Here is an 18,559-nt window from a genome sequence, read left to right as displayed (position 1 = left end):
GGTTTCCAATTTTTTTGTGCGTCCAAGCCCTTCACATTGTGAAAGAAATGGGTATAGCCTGTAGTATGGGACAAACAGAGCCCGAATCCACATTAAATGGAGTTGAAGATAACAACATTTGTTTTTGGAAATGTGATGAAATTGCAACACGAAATGAATCAGAAATGAGGTGAATTCCACCTCGGGTATCAGACGATCCCAAACTCCTTACTCCAACCGAAACCATGGATGTTACCTACCTCCCATATAGACATGTATATAGAAGGCCTCCTTTAGGAGACCCCGAAAATAACAAAAGGTTTGGTGATCCGAAGATCACGACATATGTCGCCGCTTTGCCGGCATGAAAATGCTCGGCGCCGGACGTCGACGAATGACGCCCGGGCGGAGAGGAGGCCCGGAGGAAGGCGGGCGGGTGGGGGGGAAGAGAAGAGGTGGGAGGGTCGGGGAGGGACGATGAAGAAGAAGAGGATTTCTCTGCACCGTGAGGGGGGAGGTTGCCCGGCGCTTCAGCTTGGGCTCAGAAGCAACAGCTGGTGACTTCTTTACGCCAGGCGCATCGCTGCTGGATGCACCACGGGGTGGAGTGGTGGAGGCAGTGGAAGTCAGTGCACGTAGCCGCGCCTCATTCTTAGCCAGCATGGGGTGCTGGAGCGAGGGTGGGAGCATGCCGGGGCGTCGGCTGATGCGTGGGGGAAGTGGTTGCGCCTTTGATGCCGGCTGTGGTGCTGGCTGCTCGGCGGGGCGGCGATGTTCTTCAACCAAGCCGATCGGTGCGCGCTTGACTTGCGACGCGCGGTTGTTGAGAGATTTGGTAGGCATCGTTAGCGCGGTGTTGCGCTTCTGCGGTTGGAAAATGCTGGGCTTCTTTTCAACCATGCCCGTCCTGCGATCATAGGTAGTATGGCGTTGTCGCATAGAGGGTCGGGATCCGGCCATACGCAAACCCTTGCTCTCAGGGATAAGTTTGGGAGTGAGGAGTGCACGCTTGGCACTGATGCCGTCAATCGCCATTTTCAATTTCTCCGCATCTGCGTCAAGGGAACGTTGTACTTGGTCGCGGAGGTCACAGTACACTCCATACCAGTTTTTGGTATACTCCGGGAGTTGGTACTTCTCCCACTCGGGAATGTCCCGTTTAATGAGCTCAAGCCACATTTCTTCATCTTCTTCAGCGAGGTGGGGGGATGCGAGCTCCATGGCGTGCTGCAAATTTAGAGAAGAATGGTATTAGTAAGTAAATCAAAATAGAAAATGAAGTGCAAGTGAAGTGATAGAAGTGAGGTTTAGGAAGACATACCAGCTTTTCGGGGTTATGGATATTAAGCAAAATAGGACGGGCAAGTGAGTATGGCATGGCGCCCAGATCATCTAGGTCTGAAAACCATATAGTTAGCATGGAATGATCCAAAATGAGAGAGCTTATATCATCTGTACCTTTGACGAAGCGGATAGCCGTGGCTGTGGCCAGGTGAAGTAATGATGGGGCCGGCATCTTGCTTATGACGGCAATAGTTCAAGCCGAATTGGGTACAATGAGATGTGCGACATGGGGTGAAAGCAAACAAGAGATAACAAAGCAGGTGAGGCGCAATTCCCTTTCGAAAGAACAAAGCGCAGATCAAAAGATGCCAGATACTATGTTATTCTGGTGGTTGTAGACGGTAGTAGGCTCGGCTTTAAATAAGTGGATGATCACGAGGTCGACGCTGATTGGCCGTCTAAAGCGCTTCATGGGTTCAATGCTTTATTCGATGTATCTTTGTTCTAATGTTTCATATCTACAGTTATAGAGTCTGCTACTGATCTGATATCTGCATATTATATATCTGCCCAAGTGATGACTGGTGACCTTTATTGTCAATATACTCGAGGATCTCAAAATTCATTTTATCATTGTTGGGAATCTAGCAAAACGACGGGGGCTTGACTGAGAGTTGACACTATCTCTAGTAAATCTGAAAATTGGTAGTATTAACCATCGGATGTGCAATCGGCACATACATAGCAATCTTGGAAGTAATGCCAGCTGCTCTGGGATACCAACTGGAGGAACTCTTCATTTATCCACGTATACGACTTCTCCAAAAAAAGGTATTGGAACCTCATTGGATAATGACTATAAACCCTTTTGATTTTTGAAGCAGCTCTTTATATTCCAACGGCTTCTTGCATTCATTTTTGAAATGTCTAGGATTCATTCTCTGTCGTCTTTGGAACTTATAGTTGGAAGCACGTGATGCATAAGCAGCAAACAGTGCAAACAATGCAAACATCATCTTGATAGCATCATCGAGGGGCATATCAAGGAACTTTTGAGAAATCGAAAATCAGCTTAGCATATCACTATATTCTGTTGTCAGATACAAAATTGAGAGGTATGTACTTTGCGATCTTAATATTCTGCCATGATGCCCGTCTATGTGCGCAGTGTCTTGAACAATTTTGCCAGCAATGCTAGCCGTATAACTATGATTCGGGCATCCTGGGTGCTGGATATAGACATCCAATAGCGTTAATTAGAACACATTCCCCCCCGTCCTATGGCACCTCTTCTGGCAATTCTGTTTGAGACTCGGAATCAAAACTTCCCACGCATCTAACTCTCACACAGATAACCACAATGGCACCCCGCTCGCAGCTAGAGATCGCCACTTCCTCTGTGATCCGCCTGGTCAAGGAGGAGGCTTCCTATCACAAGGAGCTTCAGCAGCAGACTGAGCGTGTCAAGAAGCTGGAGGCTGATACCGCTGGTGATGACGAGAACCGCGAGTATACCCTGAAGCAAGAAGTATGTGCCTTGTATGGAAACTTTGCTTCTACCAAATTATCTTGCCTATATTTTGAAACCTCCAATGCTGACATGAATGATAGCACATGTCACTTGAAGAGACCAAAAAGGTCCTGCCTACATTGAAGGAGAAGATTGTGCAGACCGTTGCGAACTTGGAAGCTCTGATTGTGAGTGTAACATCCCTTTTCTACTCCCCATCTGTATCCTTAGACCCCATTAACCAATTCTGATAGATTGAGGAGGGCAAGAAAGGATCGGAGAGCAATGTCGAGCACATTACCGCTGCCAAAGAAGCCATTGCCCAAGCTAAGACCGCACAGCGCGAGATTTCCTGAAAGAGATGTTTATTACATCAAAGCTAAAAAAAAAATACCCACAAGGTGGAAGATTCCATAATATCATTCAATAAATTGAAGCCATGCCCAACACCAGACCATAAACCAGAACTCCCTGCTAGTGCTAGTAATATACACGCCGAAATGCATCTTTAGGTAGTATCCATCTTCCCGCTGAAGTCATCAGGGAGTTCCTCTCCTTCCTCGAGTTCGGATAATTCGCCATCACTAGCCCCAGATACTTCACCCTCATCAAGCATATTGGTGTCCTCTCGTGTCCCATCGCTCTGGGCAGTTGTGACTTGCCGCAATGGCGACGCGGCACCAGTAGCCCCGGCCTTCTCAACTTGCAGAGCAGATAGGCGACCGGCCTCATCTTGGCCATGCTGGGAGGGAGTCGCGGCATCATTTTCAGGACCAGGAGTGTTACCATTGCTAGTCTTGCCCTTCGATGTGGCATCCCCCTCGTCGCCGTCTTCGCCCTCCTGCATGCCTTCCCGGCGCTCGACTTCCTCTTTCTCATCGCGGATCAGACGACGAAGCTGCATCCCCTCATCCACAATACGACCGAACTGCTCGCGTCGCTCAGCCCATGTCATGGCGTAATCTTTGCTTTCCTTCTCGAGATCTGCAATCTCCAGTCGCAATTTCTGAAGGTTCGCTGACTGGTCTTCGCGCGGCTTGAGTAGACGGTTGCTCGTGATTTTGTCCGTCAATTCATCGTAGGTCTTCCGCAAGGAGAGAAGTCGCTGCGCCTCTTCAAGTTGACAGCGTAGATCGGCCGTGCTTTCCCGTACAGACTGCATTGTCGACAGGATCTGAACTCGCTCGGTGGCATATCGCTGGCGTTCTTGCTCGTTGCTGGTAAGGAGAAATTGGACACGCGCAATGCTGCCCTCGAATGCAGCAAAATCGAGTGAGACATCCTCGCGGAAGTGGCGCCATTCTTCGAGCCTTTTCTGTTTCTCGGCTTCTGTTGCGGTCGCATCGGAGTTGGCGTCGGTTTCTTCGGGGGGAGGGGTGAGAGGGAGCGAGGATTGTGAGACAATGAGGGATTCGGGGTTCAATAGTCGTTTCGAAATTCGCTTGAATGGCTTTTCTTCGACGTTGAGGAGACGCGACTTGTGGAGCGCATCTGTAAGAGCTGGGGTGTTAACGTTGACCTGGGAGGACAGAGCTGGAGTGGACTCGACCTTCTTCTGGCTGGCCTAGCAGCCCGTAAGAAGCCATTTTGTGTATCTTATTATGGAATTCAATTCCAAAGTCTAATAGCACAGAGGTAGATTGAAAGTGGTCGCGACTTTAAGGTGATCGAAGTGGGGAGGAATATGAAAAGTGAAGCCGAGCGGTCTGGCACTTGAACTCCGCTTTAACCTTATATGATCTCCAGGGCTCAATGGCCAGTCTTCAACAATCAGCTGTGCTGCCTAACGAGAGTAATCAACTTTCGTTTACGCAATTAAGCATAGCCTCCAAGGCTTTTTGGCTAGAGACCAGTTCAAAACTACACAGAATCGCTCGGGTGCCTACCTAACGATCACGCTGTACTCCGCAATCCAAAGCTGTTTGCAAGCACGGCCAGGTGAAGCCACAATCTGAGGCCCGATGGACTTTGTCGATCGAGGCTCTGTGACTGCTGTCCTAGCTGCTAGGTTCTTTGTGTTCTCTATACTTGCCTCAGTCTCGTCACTATGACGGAGATGTACTCCGGCCTCCATGTGGGCCAGCGGTTTTGCTCCCTGGAAGAGTTCAAAACAGTGGTGCGGAGTATATCTGTCAGACAACACTGGGAGCTTCGTGTGGCTCGTAGCAACAAGAAGAGCGTGGTTATCGGATGTCGATCATCGGCAAATTGCTTCTTTCGTGTGGTCTGTCGCTCAAACAAAAATGCGACTTACATCACTAGTCTTCAAGACAGTCATAGTTGCCGCCGGAGTGCAAATTCCCCTGCGGCTACACCCGCTCGCTCTGAAGCTTCCCATGTGCGGTTTCTGCTGAGCGAGATACCGAAGCTTTTCGATATGAAGTCGAAAATACGAGCCCAGGATGTCGTGGATGCCGTGAAACGCTACCATGGGTATGACATCTCTATGCGTCAGGCACAGCGAGCGCTTACCAAACTTCAACCGCGCCATGCCGAGGGCCAGGATGAACATGGACCAGATATCGACGTGAGTGCAGATGAACAGCAGTCGCCCGAGGAATCCCCTGAGTCGCCAGGAGAAGGGACACATGCGTATGAGGAGATATCCGAGAATCGGTGGGTCCCAGAACATGTCCCATCATCCCTGATGGATGATGAGAACATGTCCCCAAACGAGACCTCAAACAACCACGTACCTGCTCCACCACCTAGTTCCCAAGCCCTGCCACCTCCGCCCCAGGCGCAACACGTACTGGCTCCCACATCAAACCAACCCTCTTTCAGTCACAACCCACTCCCAATGAATATACCACAATCAGGAGTCGAATATCAGACCGCTGCTTTACCAGTAGGAGTGGTTGGACCTCCGAAAGACTACCCCGAGCGCAGTGATCACGATGCCGTCCCTCAGATGGTTCTTACCAATTTTAAGATTGAATTCACCTGCACAACCTGCGGGTCACTGAATCAGAGCTTTTTCCCGAACCAAGGCAATGTCACCGGTGCCAGCTATATGACCCACCATGCTATACCGAATCCTGGCAATGTTCCAAGACACACCGGGCCTACTTCTCAGAATGGTGTTGGTAGCAGTAGCAATGCAGTCGGTGAAAACCCCGCTTACGATATCAATGCCCCCAGCACATCTACCATCCAAAATGCCTGGCCTGGTGGTGGCCTAGGGGTTCAAATCGGACCGGCTCATACCTAACATATCATGCAAAAGAGGATTATGTCGGCCACCATGTTACTGATATCGGAATATGCGGCTGCGCTAATCTGTGCTTGCACACTACAACCCCAGCCAACACGAGCACTAGCTGGCTTTCTGCCTTACTACGCATGACAATGTATGGTATTCGATGCCTTGACCGTCCTGGTGTCTGACTTTCTCTGCGCTTTATGAGCCGTCAAGTTTATAATTTTGAGATGCCTAATCCAGATTACGACAACATCTAACTCAGGTCTGAAGAGAGCTAGTTCGATGAATCTTTTCTGGGTTCCCTGTTTTGATTTTGATCGCGAGAACTCTACATAGGTAGCTATACGTACTTGATTTCATCTGCCAGGTGGGGCTTTCCTATCTTAGCTGCCGCCGGTTTTACGAGGGCGCTCAGAGTCAGGCTCATTGATCGCTCACTAATTACTCAAGAGACTGCTTAGAGTCATCTATTAAGCACCTAGTCTGCACTCAGACCATACCCAAAGAAGCAAAGAAGCACTTTGCCCCACAATAATATTTACTCCTGCAACTACTTTTTGATGTCCCTCAATCTTCACTATGCTCCTACTATCTCTGAGGTGTATGATCTTCTCACTCCGCTGTCAAAAATAGCGCACTGTTATGCTGATAGCTCGGGGGAAGATAAGATGATGTTCATTGGTTGCGGGTCCTACTGCATATAAGCTAGTAGAGGTCTTACAACTTAGTCAAATATATAGTTAACTATCTCCATATAATTTTATAATAAATACTTCTACAACACAATATATATTACGTCGCACTAATAAATAAATATGTGTAGTATTCAAATATCGCGTCACTATAAGTAAGCCTACCACTCATTATAGTAATTTCTCTCAATAAAAGAGATATATCTATTGTATTATATATAAGCTAATTATATAGCTTGGCAATTCCTAATTCGGAAAATAGTGTAGGGAATGGGCCGAAATGTTGGAATGGGTTTTGGGTTCGGGGTGGTTTTGGCGCATTCTACATCCGAGTATGATTAGGGCTAATATCGTTATGAAGTCCACGAGCTACGCGGGTTAATAATGTTTTAATACCACTTTTGTTGATGGGATTGGGAATGCCCATTCCTATCTAATTAGTTCTGAGACTATCGCCTCACCCTTACCGCATATTGTCATCTCCTTGTATTTGATGAAGTACGTTGTTCCTCAAAACAGGTTTCTTCCCTCATGCAGAGCTGGATGATCTCGCGCAACCCTGCTTTCACCTATTGGTAAAAACGACTAGGTAAGTTGATCTTGGTAGAACTGAACCTCTAAAAGAAATTTGTGGCGATAATGATAGAGGAAGTGAGAGCCAAGGGGCTATTGAAGCTATATCAAGTGCCCTTCGTTGTCGAGTCGCAAAGGGTTTAGCATAGACGGTGTGACGGCACTCAAAAATTGCATCTGCCTGTGTCTAGGAGATATGGCTTCAAATAGTAGCAGCCCAATTGGCCAAATTGACTGCACGACGAGTGATCAAGCTGCGAAACAACGGTGGAGACATAGTACTTCGGACAAGTATCCGGAGATAAGTGGCCAAAATTGCCCGATTCGGCATCCCGGACCGACAATTATATCAACCATCGGACGTCCGATCGGCTATCCGACACTGCAGATCCACAACAGACTCTGCTCTTTGCCAACCGCACTGAAATGATAACACGGAATTGAGCCGACAGTGTCTTGATCGCCATCCATCGGTGCGATGTTGGGCTATAATGTAAACTAGGCACACGAGTTTCTACCTACATCGGACCCGGGCCCGATGTGACACTTGCCAGCGGCGTTCAAGCTCCAATTGACATCCAGCGTTCAGTTGCCGATGGATCGAAAGGCACTAAAACCCTGCCAGGAAAAACTTTTCTTATCAATTAAATAATGACTCTTACATGAACAAATTTTCCGTGGGATAATAGCTGTTCCTTTAAATAACATCGAGACCCTCCACATGCCATACAACTGTGCTCCGAATAGTATCACGCCAAGAATTCCCTCCCAAACTTAATATACTTCGTGTTGCAAGATCTTTTACGCCACAAGGCACACATGGGCCTTTACGAACAATCTCGAACAGCCTAGGAATAATTACATTTTGAGCGAGCTTTGTGCCGCCACATCTGCAGCCATGAATCGACAACGAGAGGCCGAAAGGGCCCTTCATGACCAAACAAATATTCTTCCCTTCGCTCAGCTCATGGTTGTTTTCACGGGTCTGGCAATTTCCTTGCTGATTTGCATGGTGGATCAGAATGGCATCAGTGTCACACTACCAACGATCTCACGCGAACTGGGTGCTCAGAATACCATCTCCTGGGCTGGAACCTCATCGCTAATTGCAAACACCATGTTCACGGTGCTGTACGGCCGATTGTCAGATATCTTTGGCCGGAAAATCATGTACATCTCCGCGTTGATCTTGTTGTGTATTGCAGATCTGCTCTGTGGCTTGTCCCAGAACCCGGCTATGTTTTATGTTTTCCGAGGCTTAGCTGGTGTCGCTGGTGGTGGTGTTACCTCTTTGACGATGATTATTGTCTCTGATATCGTGACCTTGGAAAAGCGAGGCAAATACCAGGGTATTCTGGGTGCATCTCTGGGTCTTGGTAATATCATTGGACCATTTCTGGGTGCTGCATTCACCATGCGTTCAGCGTGGCGCGGTTTCTTCTGGTTGATTTCTCCATTGGCTGCTTGCTCTGCAGTCGTTGGATACTTCCTCATTCCGAACAATGCACGCAAAGATAGCTTCCGGGAAAATATTGGCCGCATTGACTGGTTCGGACTGCTTGCATCGTCTATTGGTATCATTTTCCTCTTGATTCCTATCTCGGGAGGTGGATCCTATTTCCCTTGGGATTCACCGATGGTCATCAGTATGCTTGTTATCGGAGGTTGTTCACTCATTGCATTTTTGCTCATTGAATGGAAAGTGGCCACACTTCCGATGCTACCAGGTATGTTCTGATCCACCATAGTCGTAAAAGGATATTTAATTGACATGAACCAGTCGTCTTCTTCAAAAATAAGGTCATCTCTGCAATCTTCTTGCAGAGCTTTCTGTATGGTGCAGTTTACCAGTCAAGCCTTTACTACCTGCCATTGTACTACCAGAATGCCCGTGGCTGGTCTCCAATTGCCTCTGCGGCCATGACATGTCCTATGGTTGTGTTTCAGTCAATCTTCTCAATCATATCTGGGTTGTACATTTCACGAGTAAAGCGCTATGGCGAAATCATTTGGATTGGATTTGGCATGTGGACCTTGTAAGTTTGATTGATGCCCAGGTCCTCCTATTTTCATCCTATACTAATGCTATCATTCTCATAGGGGGTCGGGCCTCATGTTAATATTCGGTCCCCACACCCACCCAGCCAGTATTGCAGTCATTGTGGCAGTCATGGGCGCCGGAATTGGGTTCACATTCCAACCCATTCTCATAGCCCTGCAAGCCCATTGCACCAAGTCCCAAAGAGCAGTCGTTATTGCAAACCGTAACTTCTTCCGCTGCATTGGTGGCTCATGTGGCCTTGCTATCTCTGCGGCAGTTCTGCAAGCTGCTCTTCGCTCTAATCTACCAACTAAGTTCGCGTACCTGGCAGACTCTTCATACTCGCTTCCTTCAAGAGCGAATCTCAGTGCAACCGAGTGGGCCTCAATCCTGCTTTCTTATAGCAAGGCTTCCCACACAGTATTCGTTGTGCAGGTCCCCATCATCGGTGTGTGTTTCCTGGCATGTATGTTCGTGCGTGATAGAGGTCTGGAGCGACCAAAGGAGCCGGAAGAGATTGAAGAGGAAAAGCGGAAAGCCCAAGAAGAGAGGGATACCGAGGCGGCTACTTCTGCTTCTGAATATCCCGAGGAGTCTGTCGATCATCAGACATACCACCAGGTCGAGAAGCGTCATTCTGCGTCGACATTCAATGAATCATCGTTACCGCCTGCTCGTGCAGAACCCAATGCCGAGGTACATACGGAGAAAGACGAGCACTGAAACATGTAGCGACTTGAAAACGGCGATGGGCCGTTCAATTTACTTTTGACCTGGCTAAATCTGCATTTTTGCTTTTGTTGCATTGGCGGCGTGTGATGCCAAAAAGTTTATACAGTTCTAGATAGATTAATTTAATATAGACTTACTTGGCACTTATGATTGTCCGAGTTACCGAGTCTTCTCATTGAAAATTGTGCGCCAATATTGTTATTTGCTTGACTGGAAGCTTTTCCTAAGCTCTGCTTTTATGGAGGGCTAGCTCCATGAGGTTCTGATTTCTCGGACCTTGGAATATCTCTTTGATTACAAGTATCCGAATCACAAGAAATAATAAAGTAAAATATTTAAATATATATCCTAGATGCGTTGTAAACTTGATAGTTATAGTTAGGCTGCGTTAGTGTTCGATGTCTTGTCTTGGCATTCCGATCTAACCGCATCTCCGACCTCTTTCAGACCTCATCTTGTAATGGCACTTCACCAGCGTCTTCATGTTCCAAATTGAGAATCATCTTTTCCACCAAATCCGATATGTATGCGCCCGGGCATAGCCCCGAGTCATCAAGACAGACAACTCCTGCATCGCGAGATCATAACCCTCGGAAACGCGGGCGGACCGCATGCACTCGCTGCAAGACACGGAAGCAGAAGGTGAGCCCCAGTAAGTAAAATAGTTACAAATATCTCGACTAACGGGAGTTTAGTGCGATAATGAATATCCGACTTGTTCCAACTGCTTGAAGGCGGGGGTCCCATGCGACAAGTCCAGTGTCCGAGAGGACCAGGACCGCCAGAATGAGTAAGGTCCAAATACGTAAAGTAACTGGACAACACTAATGTAGATGGTTAGTTATACACGTGGCCTAGAGGAGCGTGTAATGTTCCTTGAGCGTAAACTTGTTGAGTCTGATCGATCATCAAGCCAAAATGCTCCCGCCACAAATACTCTGTCTTCGCTGTTCTCCCCATCAGGTGGTCACACAATACCGCACACAACTACCTCGGGATTTGATAATAATCCTGTAGGAGAGATAGTGGGACTTCTTGCCCTGAGTTCCGAGGCCCCTGCATACGTAGGATCCAGTTCTGGCCTTTCTCTCGCTGCCGATCTGGGAGAGATGGTCCAAACGAGTGTATGGAACCAATTCTCCATCTCAAGAATGCAGCAGAAAACCAGTACCATTGCCAATAATCCTCAAAATAAGGTGGGCCAAGTACATGGGCCTTCAGAGCAACCTAGCGCCACTCAAATTCTAGACCGGCCAACGAGGATGGAAGATCTCTTGCCGGCGAATGTTGAACCTCCAACCGATGAGATGGGGGCAAGAATACTCGATACATATTTCACCAGACTTCATTCTCGATATCCATTCATTAACCGGAAACAGGTATGGCAGATCCATGCAGATCGATGGCGCTTAGCGAAGATCAAGCGCGAGGACCTTACTCGGTCTGATCGATTTGCTATCTTCAAACTCAACATGGTCTATGCAATTGGCGCAACAATGCTTCGGCTGAGTGAGAAATATGCGTACACAAGTCCCGAGGTAATTATATTCTCTAAACGTTGGATCGACCGACGCTTACAAGTTTTAGCGATTCTATACTGCCGCCTTGCAGCATGTTCCCACAATGTGTGAAGCACGATCCGTCGACAATATTGAGGCCATGGTTCTTCTCGTTGTGTATCATCTCCGAACCGCATCTAGTCATGGCATGTGGTACATGATGGGACTTGCTATGCGTACTGCTATCGATCTAGGCCTTCACCGAAAGGCAAATGAGATCAACATGGATCCATTTACCGCTCAAATGCGACGAAGACTATTTTGGACTGTATACTATTTGGAGCGAGTGGTATCAATGTCCCTCGGTCGCCCGTTTAGTATAGCTGATCGTCACATTGATCTCGACCTCCCACTAGAACTGGACGATGACATCGAAGATCCCACACTACTCACAGCACCCGTAGATCCGACCAAAACCACAACCTTGACATTCGCAATATACCTCTTCAAACTCCGACGCATTGACTCTCGTATCCAACATAAAATCTACCGCGCCGACCGGCCCCTCTCTTCTCTCCGACCAAAAATGGACCTTCTATATCTTGAACTGGAAGAATGGAAAGAATCCGCCGTATTGCGATTCAACGGCCCAGATATCGACTACCCAATGCTGCACTTCAACCGAGCAGTCCGACTCCTAATCCAACCATTCCTCCCCCTCCTCCCAATCACAGACCCATACTACCAAATCTGCATCCTGGCCGCAGGCAACATATGCCAATCCCACAAACGCCTGCACCAAAACCTCGAATACGGGCACTCCTTCCTAGCCGTGCAAACAGTCTTTATGGCCGGAATCACCCTCCTCTACGCGCTATGGACACACACAGACCAAGTCTGGTCCGTCCGCATGAGCAACGACATCCGCGCTTGCTCAACAGTACTCTCTGTGATGGGCGAGCGCGCAGCATGGGTCAAGAAATACCGCGACGCCTTCGAGTTGCTAGTCAACGCCGCTATGGAGAAACTGCAGGGCAATGAGACTGCCCGCAATGCCGGAATGGCAGAGCTGATGACGGCTCAGTATGGCGTTAATTGGGATTTCACTACTGCCCCCGGCATGTATGGTAGTGATAAGTTCCCTCCGGTCAACCCGACGGGGCTGGCTCCTGATACTGCGGGTGCTACGTCCCAGCCGCAGGGTTGTCCGGATGATGATTCTGAGCATGCAGTTAGGATGGCGTTGCAGCTGGCGCCATGGATCGATCAGAATGAGAGTGATCCGCTGTGGGTGCCGGACTTTGAGACTTTGGAGAGTTTGTCTGGGACTTTTTGGAGTCAGGGTGATACGAGACTTTTTGATCCATTGTGATTTATTTTTGATGTGTTGGTTGTGCATACGTGTGAGAAATGAAGATGATGCCCTTTTATTGTGATTAATATGATAGATCGTCCTTTCTTCATCAGGGGAGCTGTTCTATGATTGTTTCTGGGGACTTTTAAAGGAGAAATCGCAAGAGTCGGCCAAATTCGAGGCCCTCTATATGAGGCAATAGAACCGTTGTTTTCAAGATAGGGTATGCCTGGAAGTATATTCGATAGACTTGTCAAGCTTAGTTCTATGCTTCCTTGGTGTTATCTTGACCCCTTTGGATGTCAGATCTGGTGGTGTTCATGTGACGTAGTCGACTAGTATCAGTCTGGTATGATGGTTGTTATTGTATATTCTTAAAGAAGAATCCACCTTTATGATATGTTCAAGGGGGTATATCTGTAAACCAGCTTGCAAGATCCGGTAAATCAAATCTCCCAAGGAAACCAAACTCTTCCTGACCCAAGCCCATCTCATCCCAAGTTGTAAAAAGATTGATATCCATGTTATTGGGTTCTTGACGGAGGTTGTGTTCGTCTGATATCGGCTCAGTAGGCTGTGACGATAAATCGGGTTGGTTGGGTTGTTGATTGCCCCTTTGGTGCAGCTGAGTAGGAACTGACGAGGAAGTATCACCAGGCCGACAAGTAGCTATACGAGAATTAGCCTATACCCAGTGAAGATCCATTAACAACGAACCCGAGTAGTTTTGCATAATGTGTTGGTGTGTTACTTGCAGGAACTGCAACGAGTTGCGGGCAGACAAACTGAACATAGCCATAAAAGCCAAGATCTCTTCGCACTTGCGCCAACTATCATCCACGATTTGTGAATCAACCTGCTCCCGGATAGAATGGCAGGAATATGACATTATCAGGATGAACCCTGCAGTTGATGTGTCTAGTACATGTTAGTTGATGAGCATGAATAATAATGAACTGAATTGATAACGAACAGAATCCATTGTACCACCATGCATCAGTTACAGTTGTTCGATATGTCTCATGAACAAGCGAGACCAGGTCTATAGCTGCCATGACGCAGGAGGCGGCACATTTTGAGAAGACCGATGAGTATATCATGTTTTTCTCGGCGGATTGGATATCAGATCGGCGTGATGACCCTGCTCGCTCATCGGAGCAGAGCTGAGTAAACATTGGGCGATATAACAGGAGGCGAAGGTGAATGAATCTATTTTTTCCCTCTTCGGTTAGAACTTGTAACTCAAAAGCCCAGAGAGAGAAGCTACCTAGCACGCAACACGTTCCGCTGGCGCTTGAAGATCGACGCATTGCCGCTGCTTGAGCGTTGCAGAGATGGTTCATCTGTCCAATTCAAGGGCTGGGGGACGTTAATCTCGTAAGCAGCAAGTTTATCGTCGAGCTCCATCAACACATCCAAGCTACAAAGCTTGGAGCTTCGCGGTAAACTGGTACGAGTGCTATTAGACCGACTCTGCCAAGCGTTATAGACCTCGGATAGAATAGACTCGAGAATTTTGTATAATTCAATAGTCGAAACGTAGAACGTCATATATCCCAACTTATGATCACAGGGCTGCCCACTAAGCTCACAAGGATCAGCTTCTTGGGGGTATGTTCCCATTACAGGCAAAGGCAATGGTGAGATGTGAGAAGTCATGCTTGGTCTTCCATGCGTCATGCTCACAATCCTATATTCATTAGTTGGCTGTGTCTTGGGGAAGGTAGGCTTGGGGGGGGGGGGGGGGGGGTGATTGCACCAACATGTCCATAATGACGCAGCTATGCCAGGTACGCCGTCGTATCTCTGTCTCCAGAGGTTTGTTCGAGGCGTGTGTGGTTGTCTCGTGTAACCCGAGCCCTTGACCAGCTCGACACGCCAATCCAATTGCATTCCAGCACCGATTCGGATAAGGGGTGCTCTGAAGAAGGAGTGAAATAATCAAAAGCGTTTGAACCACGCCGATAGTGCCTACGTCTAGAAGATCAAGGTTCACAAATCGCTTTGCGCGAAGGAAAAACGAATAAACCGCAGCCTCTCGGTCCGTAGGCGGAATATCAGAGAAATAGCAGCCTATGGCAAAGATGGCATTGAGTGCGCAATGGAAGACAATTGAATTAGCACCGCAGTCAAATGCGCCCCCGAGTCCGATATTGAGCTGTGGCAACTCGGGCTTGGATGCCTTGTCCGACCCCCAGAGATTTTCATACGCTTGTTCGAAACTGGGGCGATGGAGAAATGGGAATAGACAATGTACTCTGTCCCAGTAACACTTTAGAAGGTGGTCTGCCAGAGATCGAGGTGGCAAAGAGAAGTCGTCGAATCGAAGGTCTACCGATGGATGGCCTAGGTCTCGCCAAATCCCCGTATCGGTACCCTGGGATCTTGACGATTCGCTCTTGCTGCCTCGCAAAGCTGACATATATGACTGCAATGGCATCGACTCTCCTGCAAGACGCATAAAAGAGGCCACCGAAGAGTTCCCGTAGTATTGCTGCTCCTGTGGAGAGTCTGTGCTTGGGTCGTCTTCTGCGACAGATATTGCACCCATAGCGGTCACATTACCGTGGGAGTCGAGAGATGGGGGTGGGTATATACCGCCTGTTCGTGGGTGGGATGATTCAGGAGACAGATGTGGTGCATGTGGAGATCTATAGCGCTCAGCTTCCGGTCGATTCCTCTGCGCGGGAAACCTTGGTGGTTGAAAAGTAGGAGTTGAAGACAGATGGCTTTGTCCAGATGGCATAGGGGTGGAACCCAGTCCTAGTAATCCTTCTGCAGCCACAGATGTCCTAGATTCTGCGTCCAGACCATCCAGATCCATATGTTCACCCATGTGACTTTGACTTTCAGATGCCCTGTAGTCTCCATGTTGTGAAGGCCCAGGCGGGACGGCAACCCCGCCTTTTGCACATATGTCTTCAAGCTCTCGAATACGATCATGGAGAATCTTCAAGTATTCATCGTTGCTGGCAGACCTCGCGTTGTCCAGCTTGTATACGCATTGATCAACGGTATACGAGCGTCGAGCGCATGGGCCACAAATTGGCTTTATACCATCGCACCTGACCTTTTTATCTCGACATGACTCGCATGCCAAGGCAATCTTGCGACGTCGCGGTGGCTCTCGTTTGGCAATTCCACCTTTGGGAGGCATCTGTGGCCGCTCCTATAAGCCACAGCTAAGGGTATGTGCAACCCACAGTATTGCTTCTGCACTGTTTGATTGGTGATCCGGATTAATACCGAAAGCAAGGTCGTATGCAGGAACTGTAATCCTTGGGGAAGGGAAAAGGAGTGGAACAATCCCGGGACTGTTGTGTCCGGAATGTACCCGGAGACATGGTCACGTGTCAATCAATAACCCCCGGAATTAGCTCGAAATAAAATAGAGAAATGGAGGAGATTATTGAAATTATTCCTGCTTTGTCTTAAGGTCAAAACTAGTGAACACTTGAGTGCTATAATTGGGCTGGGTCCAATGTGTCGGATCGACATCATACGTGGGGGTCCCGGGATGCACCCGTTGTTTTTCTATATGTGTTTCTATACAGGCGCAGGCGTCAAGAGAGGAATACTTAACAAAAGGCCAACTATATATTACATTGCTATATTTATAGTTACACAGTTCAAGGAGTATAGAAATAAATGCAGTCAAATTACCCAATCATTTCATTTGCAGACGTATTGCGGATGCAGTGCGACTGCGGATCCGCAGGTACACTATGCCGGGTGCATTCCGGAATTGACGTAGCGAACCCTCCTGCCTCATTAATGAGACTTCTTTCAAAATAATAGGATAAAGCTATTTCCTTTCACTTTCTCCTTTTATCCATGATCCGAAGTCAAGTACTGGTACATATCGTTGTTGTCGTTCCACACTGAAGCCTGATATCAGAATATCAAACCCAGATTCACCAATATCTAAAATCCAAAGTACAACTTCAGCCCCATACCACCTGCTATTTGAATATATTCAGTCAAAGAAAAAGCCCAACACCAGTTGATATCTCCCACAACCCCAAATGGAAAACGACAATCAGACGCCTCAAATGGAGCATCCTACCCTTCCACACGACTGCCTATGGCACGTTGACACACCTCAACCAATCTCCCAAGAACAGTGGCCCACAGAAGGTCTTCAATGGGGTTCAGATCCCAGCTTTTGCTATCACGGCTATTCTAGCCCAATCGGCACCTGGACAGAAGAGCGGCTTGTGCAGAACTTGATGCGGAACATGGCCAGTTTCTGTGCCACCATGGACATTAACTTCGATGTCCCCCAAAGCATAGACGAGCCATCTCAAAGGTGTATACTGGGTCTATCGGAACTGGATGGATTCACCTTTCCCATGTTCCAGTCCTCGATGGTCCCACAAGATGAAAGACTATCCGAAACACCATCCTCGCCATCTTCGTCCTCGTCGATCCAAGGCCAAATATTATCCCCGGATGATACCGAATGCACACAACGGGCAAGCTGCGTCAAAGCCAGGACCCGATCTGGGCAAAAGAAGAGAAAATGTATACAAAAGCCAGGACAGAAATTGTGCCATTGCCGATCGGAGAAGAAGAGAAGAGAGTTTGTTAGAGACCGATATAAAGAACTCTGTCGTATTGTGCCAGGACTTCAGAAACAGGAATATACAAGGAAATATGTTCTCGAGGAGACTGCATTGTGGATCCAAAGATTGGTGCAGGGCAATGATGCCCTTTATCAACAACTAGGGCAGTTAAAGGAACAAGAGAAGTTGAAACAGTTGCGATTATTTCCTGTTGATGACGACGAAACGGTGGGCTGCTAGCTCCAGCAATGTTTTTATTTAGAAGAACATTATGACGGCATGTAATTTACAACAACAATACTCTATCTACGCATATTGACCAGTTAATACCTCACGGAACCGAAATATCGACCTCACAACACGATACTTTGGGGATAGCAAAGAACTATGACAGCATTGCAGATTCAACATATGAGTATTAGCAGTGAAAGAAGTGAGAGATGTATCAATTTGGAGCTGGAGAAGTTGGAAATATGGCATAGCGGTGACTAAGGGGCTGCCCCTCTCCCCTACTTTCATATTCATATCTAGTCACCGAAGAGATATTTTGCATCTATCATCTTTGGTTTCGAAATTTGTCCAAGAGGGATTTTGCTGCGTCCAAGAAGCACTCTTCAGGCGTGTAATATCTTAAGTTACGACTCATCGCTTCGGTCTTCTTTTTGCGGGAGTTTGTGGAGAACGAACTCTCTGAACCAAAGCCGCCCAGGCTGGCGGTTCAGTAGGGAAAATTAGCCGCCTTTTAAAAACAGTAACACGCTAGCCTAAGACACAGTGATGATAATCAGGATACGCACCAAGAAAGTAGCTGGAAAATGTCAAGGGAAGACATATCCGGCACAGGATCAAATCCACCCGCACAAGTCATGGATGGGTTTTTTACAAATTCTAGGGCATCCGTGGGTATGATGGAAGTGGATTTGTAGTCTACATTTAATATATAGAGGAAGGGAAAGAAAAAGCAAAAGCAAGGAGAGAGATGAAGAGGGAAGAGCAACGCATGAATAAGGGGGTCTTTTTATACAAACGCCAAATCTAAGATGGCCTGAGGTTCAAGGTGATACTATGCATTTCCATTCCATATTCCAAAATATTATTATATCAAAATAAGTATTAAAATAAATTAAA

General features: G+C 47.6%; 8 protein-coding genes across 8 annotated transcripts; 5 read left to right on the top strand and 3 right to left on the bottom strand.

Annotated features, from left to right (window-relative positions):
* Positions 1-315: 315 nt before the first annotated feature.
* Positions 316-1,495, bottom strand: N7537_002523 (elongin A domain-containing protein; the record flags this gene model as incomplete). The annotated part of the gene is made up of 3 exons (XM_056893581.1): positions 316-1,206; positions 1,301-1,377; positions 1,438-1,495. The coding sequence occupies 3 exons, from the start codon at positions 1,493-1,495 to the stop codon at positions 316-318; spliced, it is 1,026 nt and encodes a 341-aa protein (XP_056758576.1).
* A 959-nt stretch (positions 1,496-2,454) lies between these two features.
* N7537_002522 (putative tubulin-specific chaperone Rbl2) lies at positions 2,455-3,129 on the top strand (the record flags this gene model as incomplete). The annotated part of the gene is made up of 4 exons (XM_056893580.1): positions 2,455-2,463; positions 2,615-2,791; positions 2,875-2,961; positions 3,028-3,129. 4 exons carry the CDS (start codon positions 2,455-2,457, stop codon positions 3,127-3,129), a joined length of 375 nt encoding a protein of 124 aa, XP_056758575.1.
* A 152-nt stretch (positions 3,130-3,281) lies between these two features.
* N7537_002521 (uncharacterized protein) lies at positions 3,282-4,397 on the bottom strand (the record flags this gene model as incomplete). Its single annotated transcript, XM_056893579.1, has 2 exons — positions 4,323-4,397; positions 3,282-4,264 (listed from the first exon to the last, which is right to left on the bottom strand). Exons 1-2 carry the CDS (start codon positions 4,357-4,359, stop codon positions 3,282-3,284), a joined length of 1,020 nt encoding a protein of 339 aa, XP_056758574.1. The 5' UTR covers positions 4,360-4,397.
* Positions 4,398-4,820: 423 nt separating this feature from the next.
* N7537_002520 (uncharacterized protein) lies at positions 4,821-5,984 on the top strand (the record flags this gene model as incomplete). The annotated part of the gene is made up of 1 exon (XM_056893578.1): positions 4,821-5,984. The coding sequence occupies one exon, from the start codon at positions 4,821-4,823 to the stop codon at positions 5,982-5,984; it is 1,164 nt and encodes a 387-aa protein (XP_056758573.1).
* A 2,154-nt stretch (positions 5,985-8,138) lies between these two features.
* Positions 8,139-10,004, top strand: N7537_002519 (putative MFS transporter; the record flags this gene model as incomplete). The annotated part of the gene is made up of 3 exons (XM_056893577.1): positions 8,139-8,967; positions 9,021-9,276; positions 9,341-10,004. 3 exons carry the CDS (start codon positions 8,139-8,141, stop codon positions 10,002-10,004), a joined length of 1,749 nt encoding a protein of 582 aa, XP_056758572.1.
* Positions 10,005-10,535: 531 nt separating this feature from the next.
* N7537_002518 (putative C6 transcription factor) lies at positions 10,536-12,884 on the top strand (the record flags this gene model as incomplete). Its single annotated transcript, XM_056893576.1, has 4 exons — positions 10,536-10,655; positions 10,709-10,803; positions 10,855-11,551; positions 11,601-12,884. The coding sequence occupies 4 exons, from the start codon at positions 10,536-10,538 to the stop codon at positions 12,882-12,884; spliced, it is 2,196 nt and encodes a 731-aa protein (XP_056758571.1).
* Positions 12,885-13,269: 385 nt separating this feature from the next.
* On the bottom strand, positions 13,270-16,023 carry N7537_002517 (uncharacterized protein; the record flags this gene model as incomplete). The annotated part of the gene is made up of 5 exons (XM_056893575.1): positions 13,270-13,535; positions 13,584-13,784; positions 13,840-14,075; positions 14,134-14,556; positions 14,630-16,023. The coding sequence occupies 5 exons, from the start codon at positions 16,021-16,023 to the stop codon at positions 13,270-13,272; spliced, it is 2,520 nt and encodes an 839-aa protein (XP_056758570.1).
* Positions 16,024-16,891: 868 nt separating this feature from the next.
* On the top strand, positions 16,892-17,671 carry N7537_002516 (basic helix-loop-helix domain-containing protein; the record flags this gene model as incomplete). Its single annotated transcript, XM_056893574.1, has 1 exon — positions 16,892-17,671. The coding sequence occupies one exon, from the start codon at positions 16,892-16,894 to the stop codon at positions 17,669-17,671; it is 780 nt and encodes a 259-aa protein (XP_056758569.1).
* Positions 17,672-18,559: the final 888 nt, after the last annotated feature.

Source organism: Penicillium hordei (genome assembly GCF_028827395.1).
Source record: "Penicillium hordei strain IBT 12815 chromosome Unknown utg000001l_segment0_segment0, whole genome shotgun sequence".
Taxonomy (NCBI): domain Eukaryota; kingdom Fungi; phylum Ascomycota; class Eurotiomycetes; order Eurotiales; family Aspergillaceae; genus Penicillium; species Penicillium hordei.
Note: the sequence above shows the minus strand (reverse complement) of the source record. Positions and strands in the feature narration are given on the sequence as shown.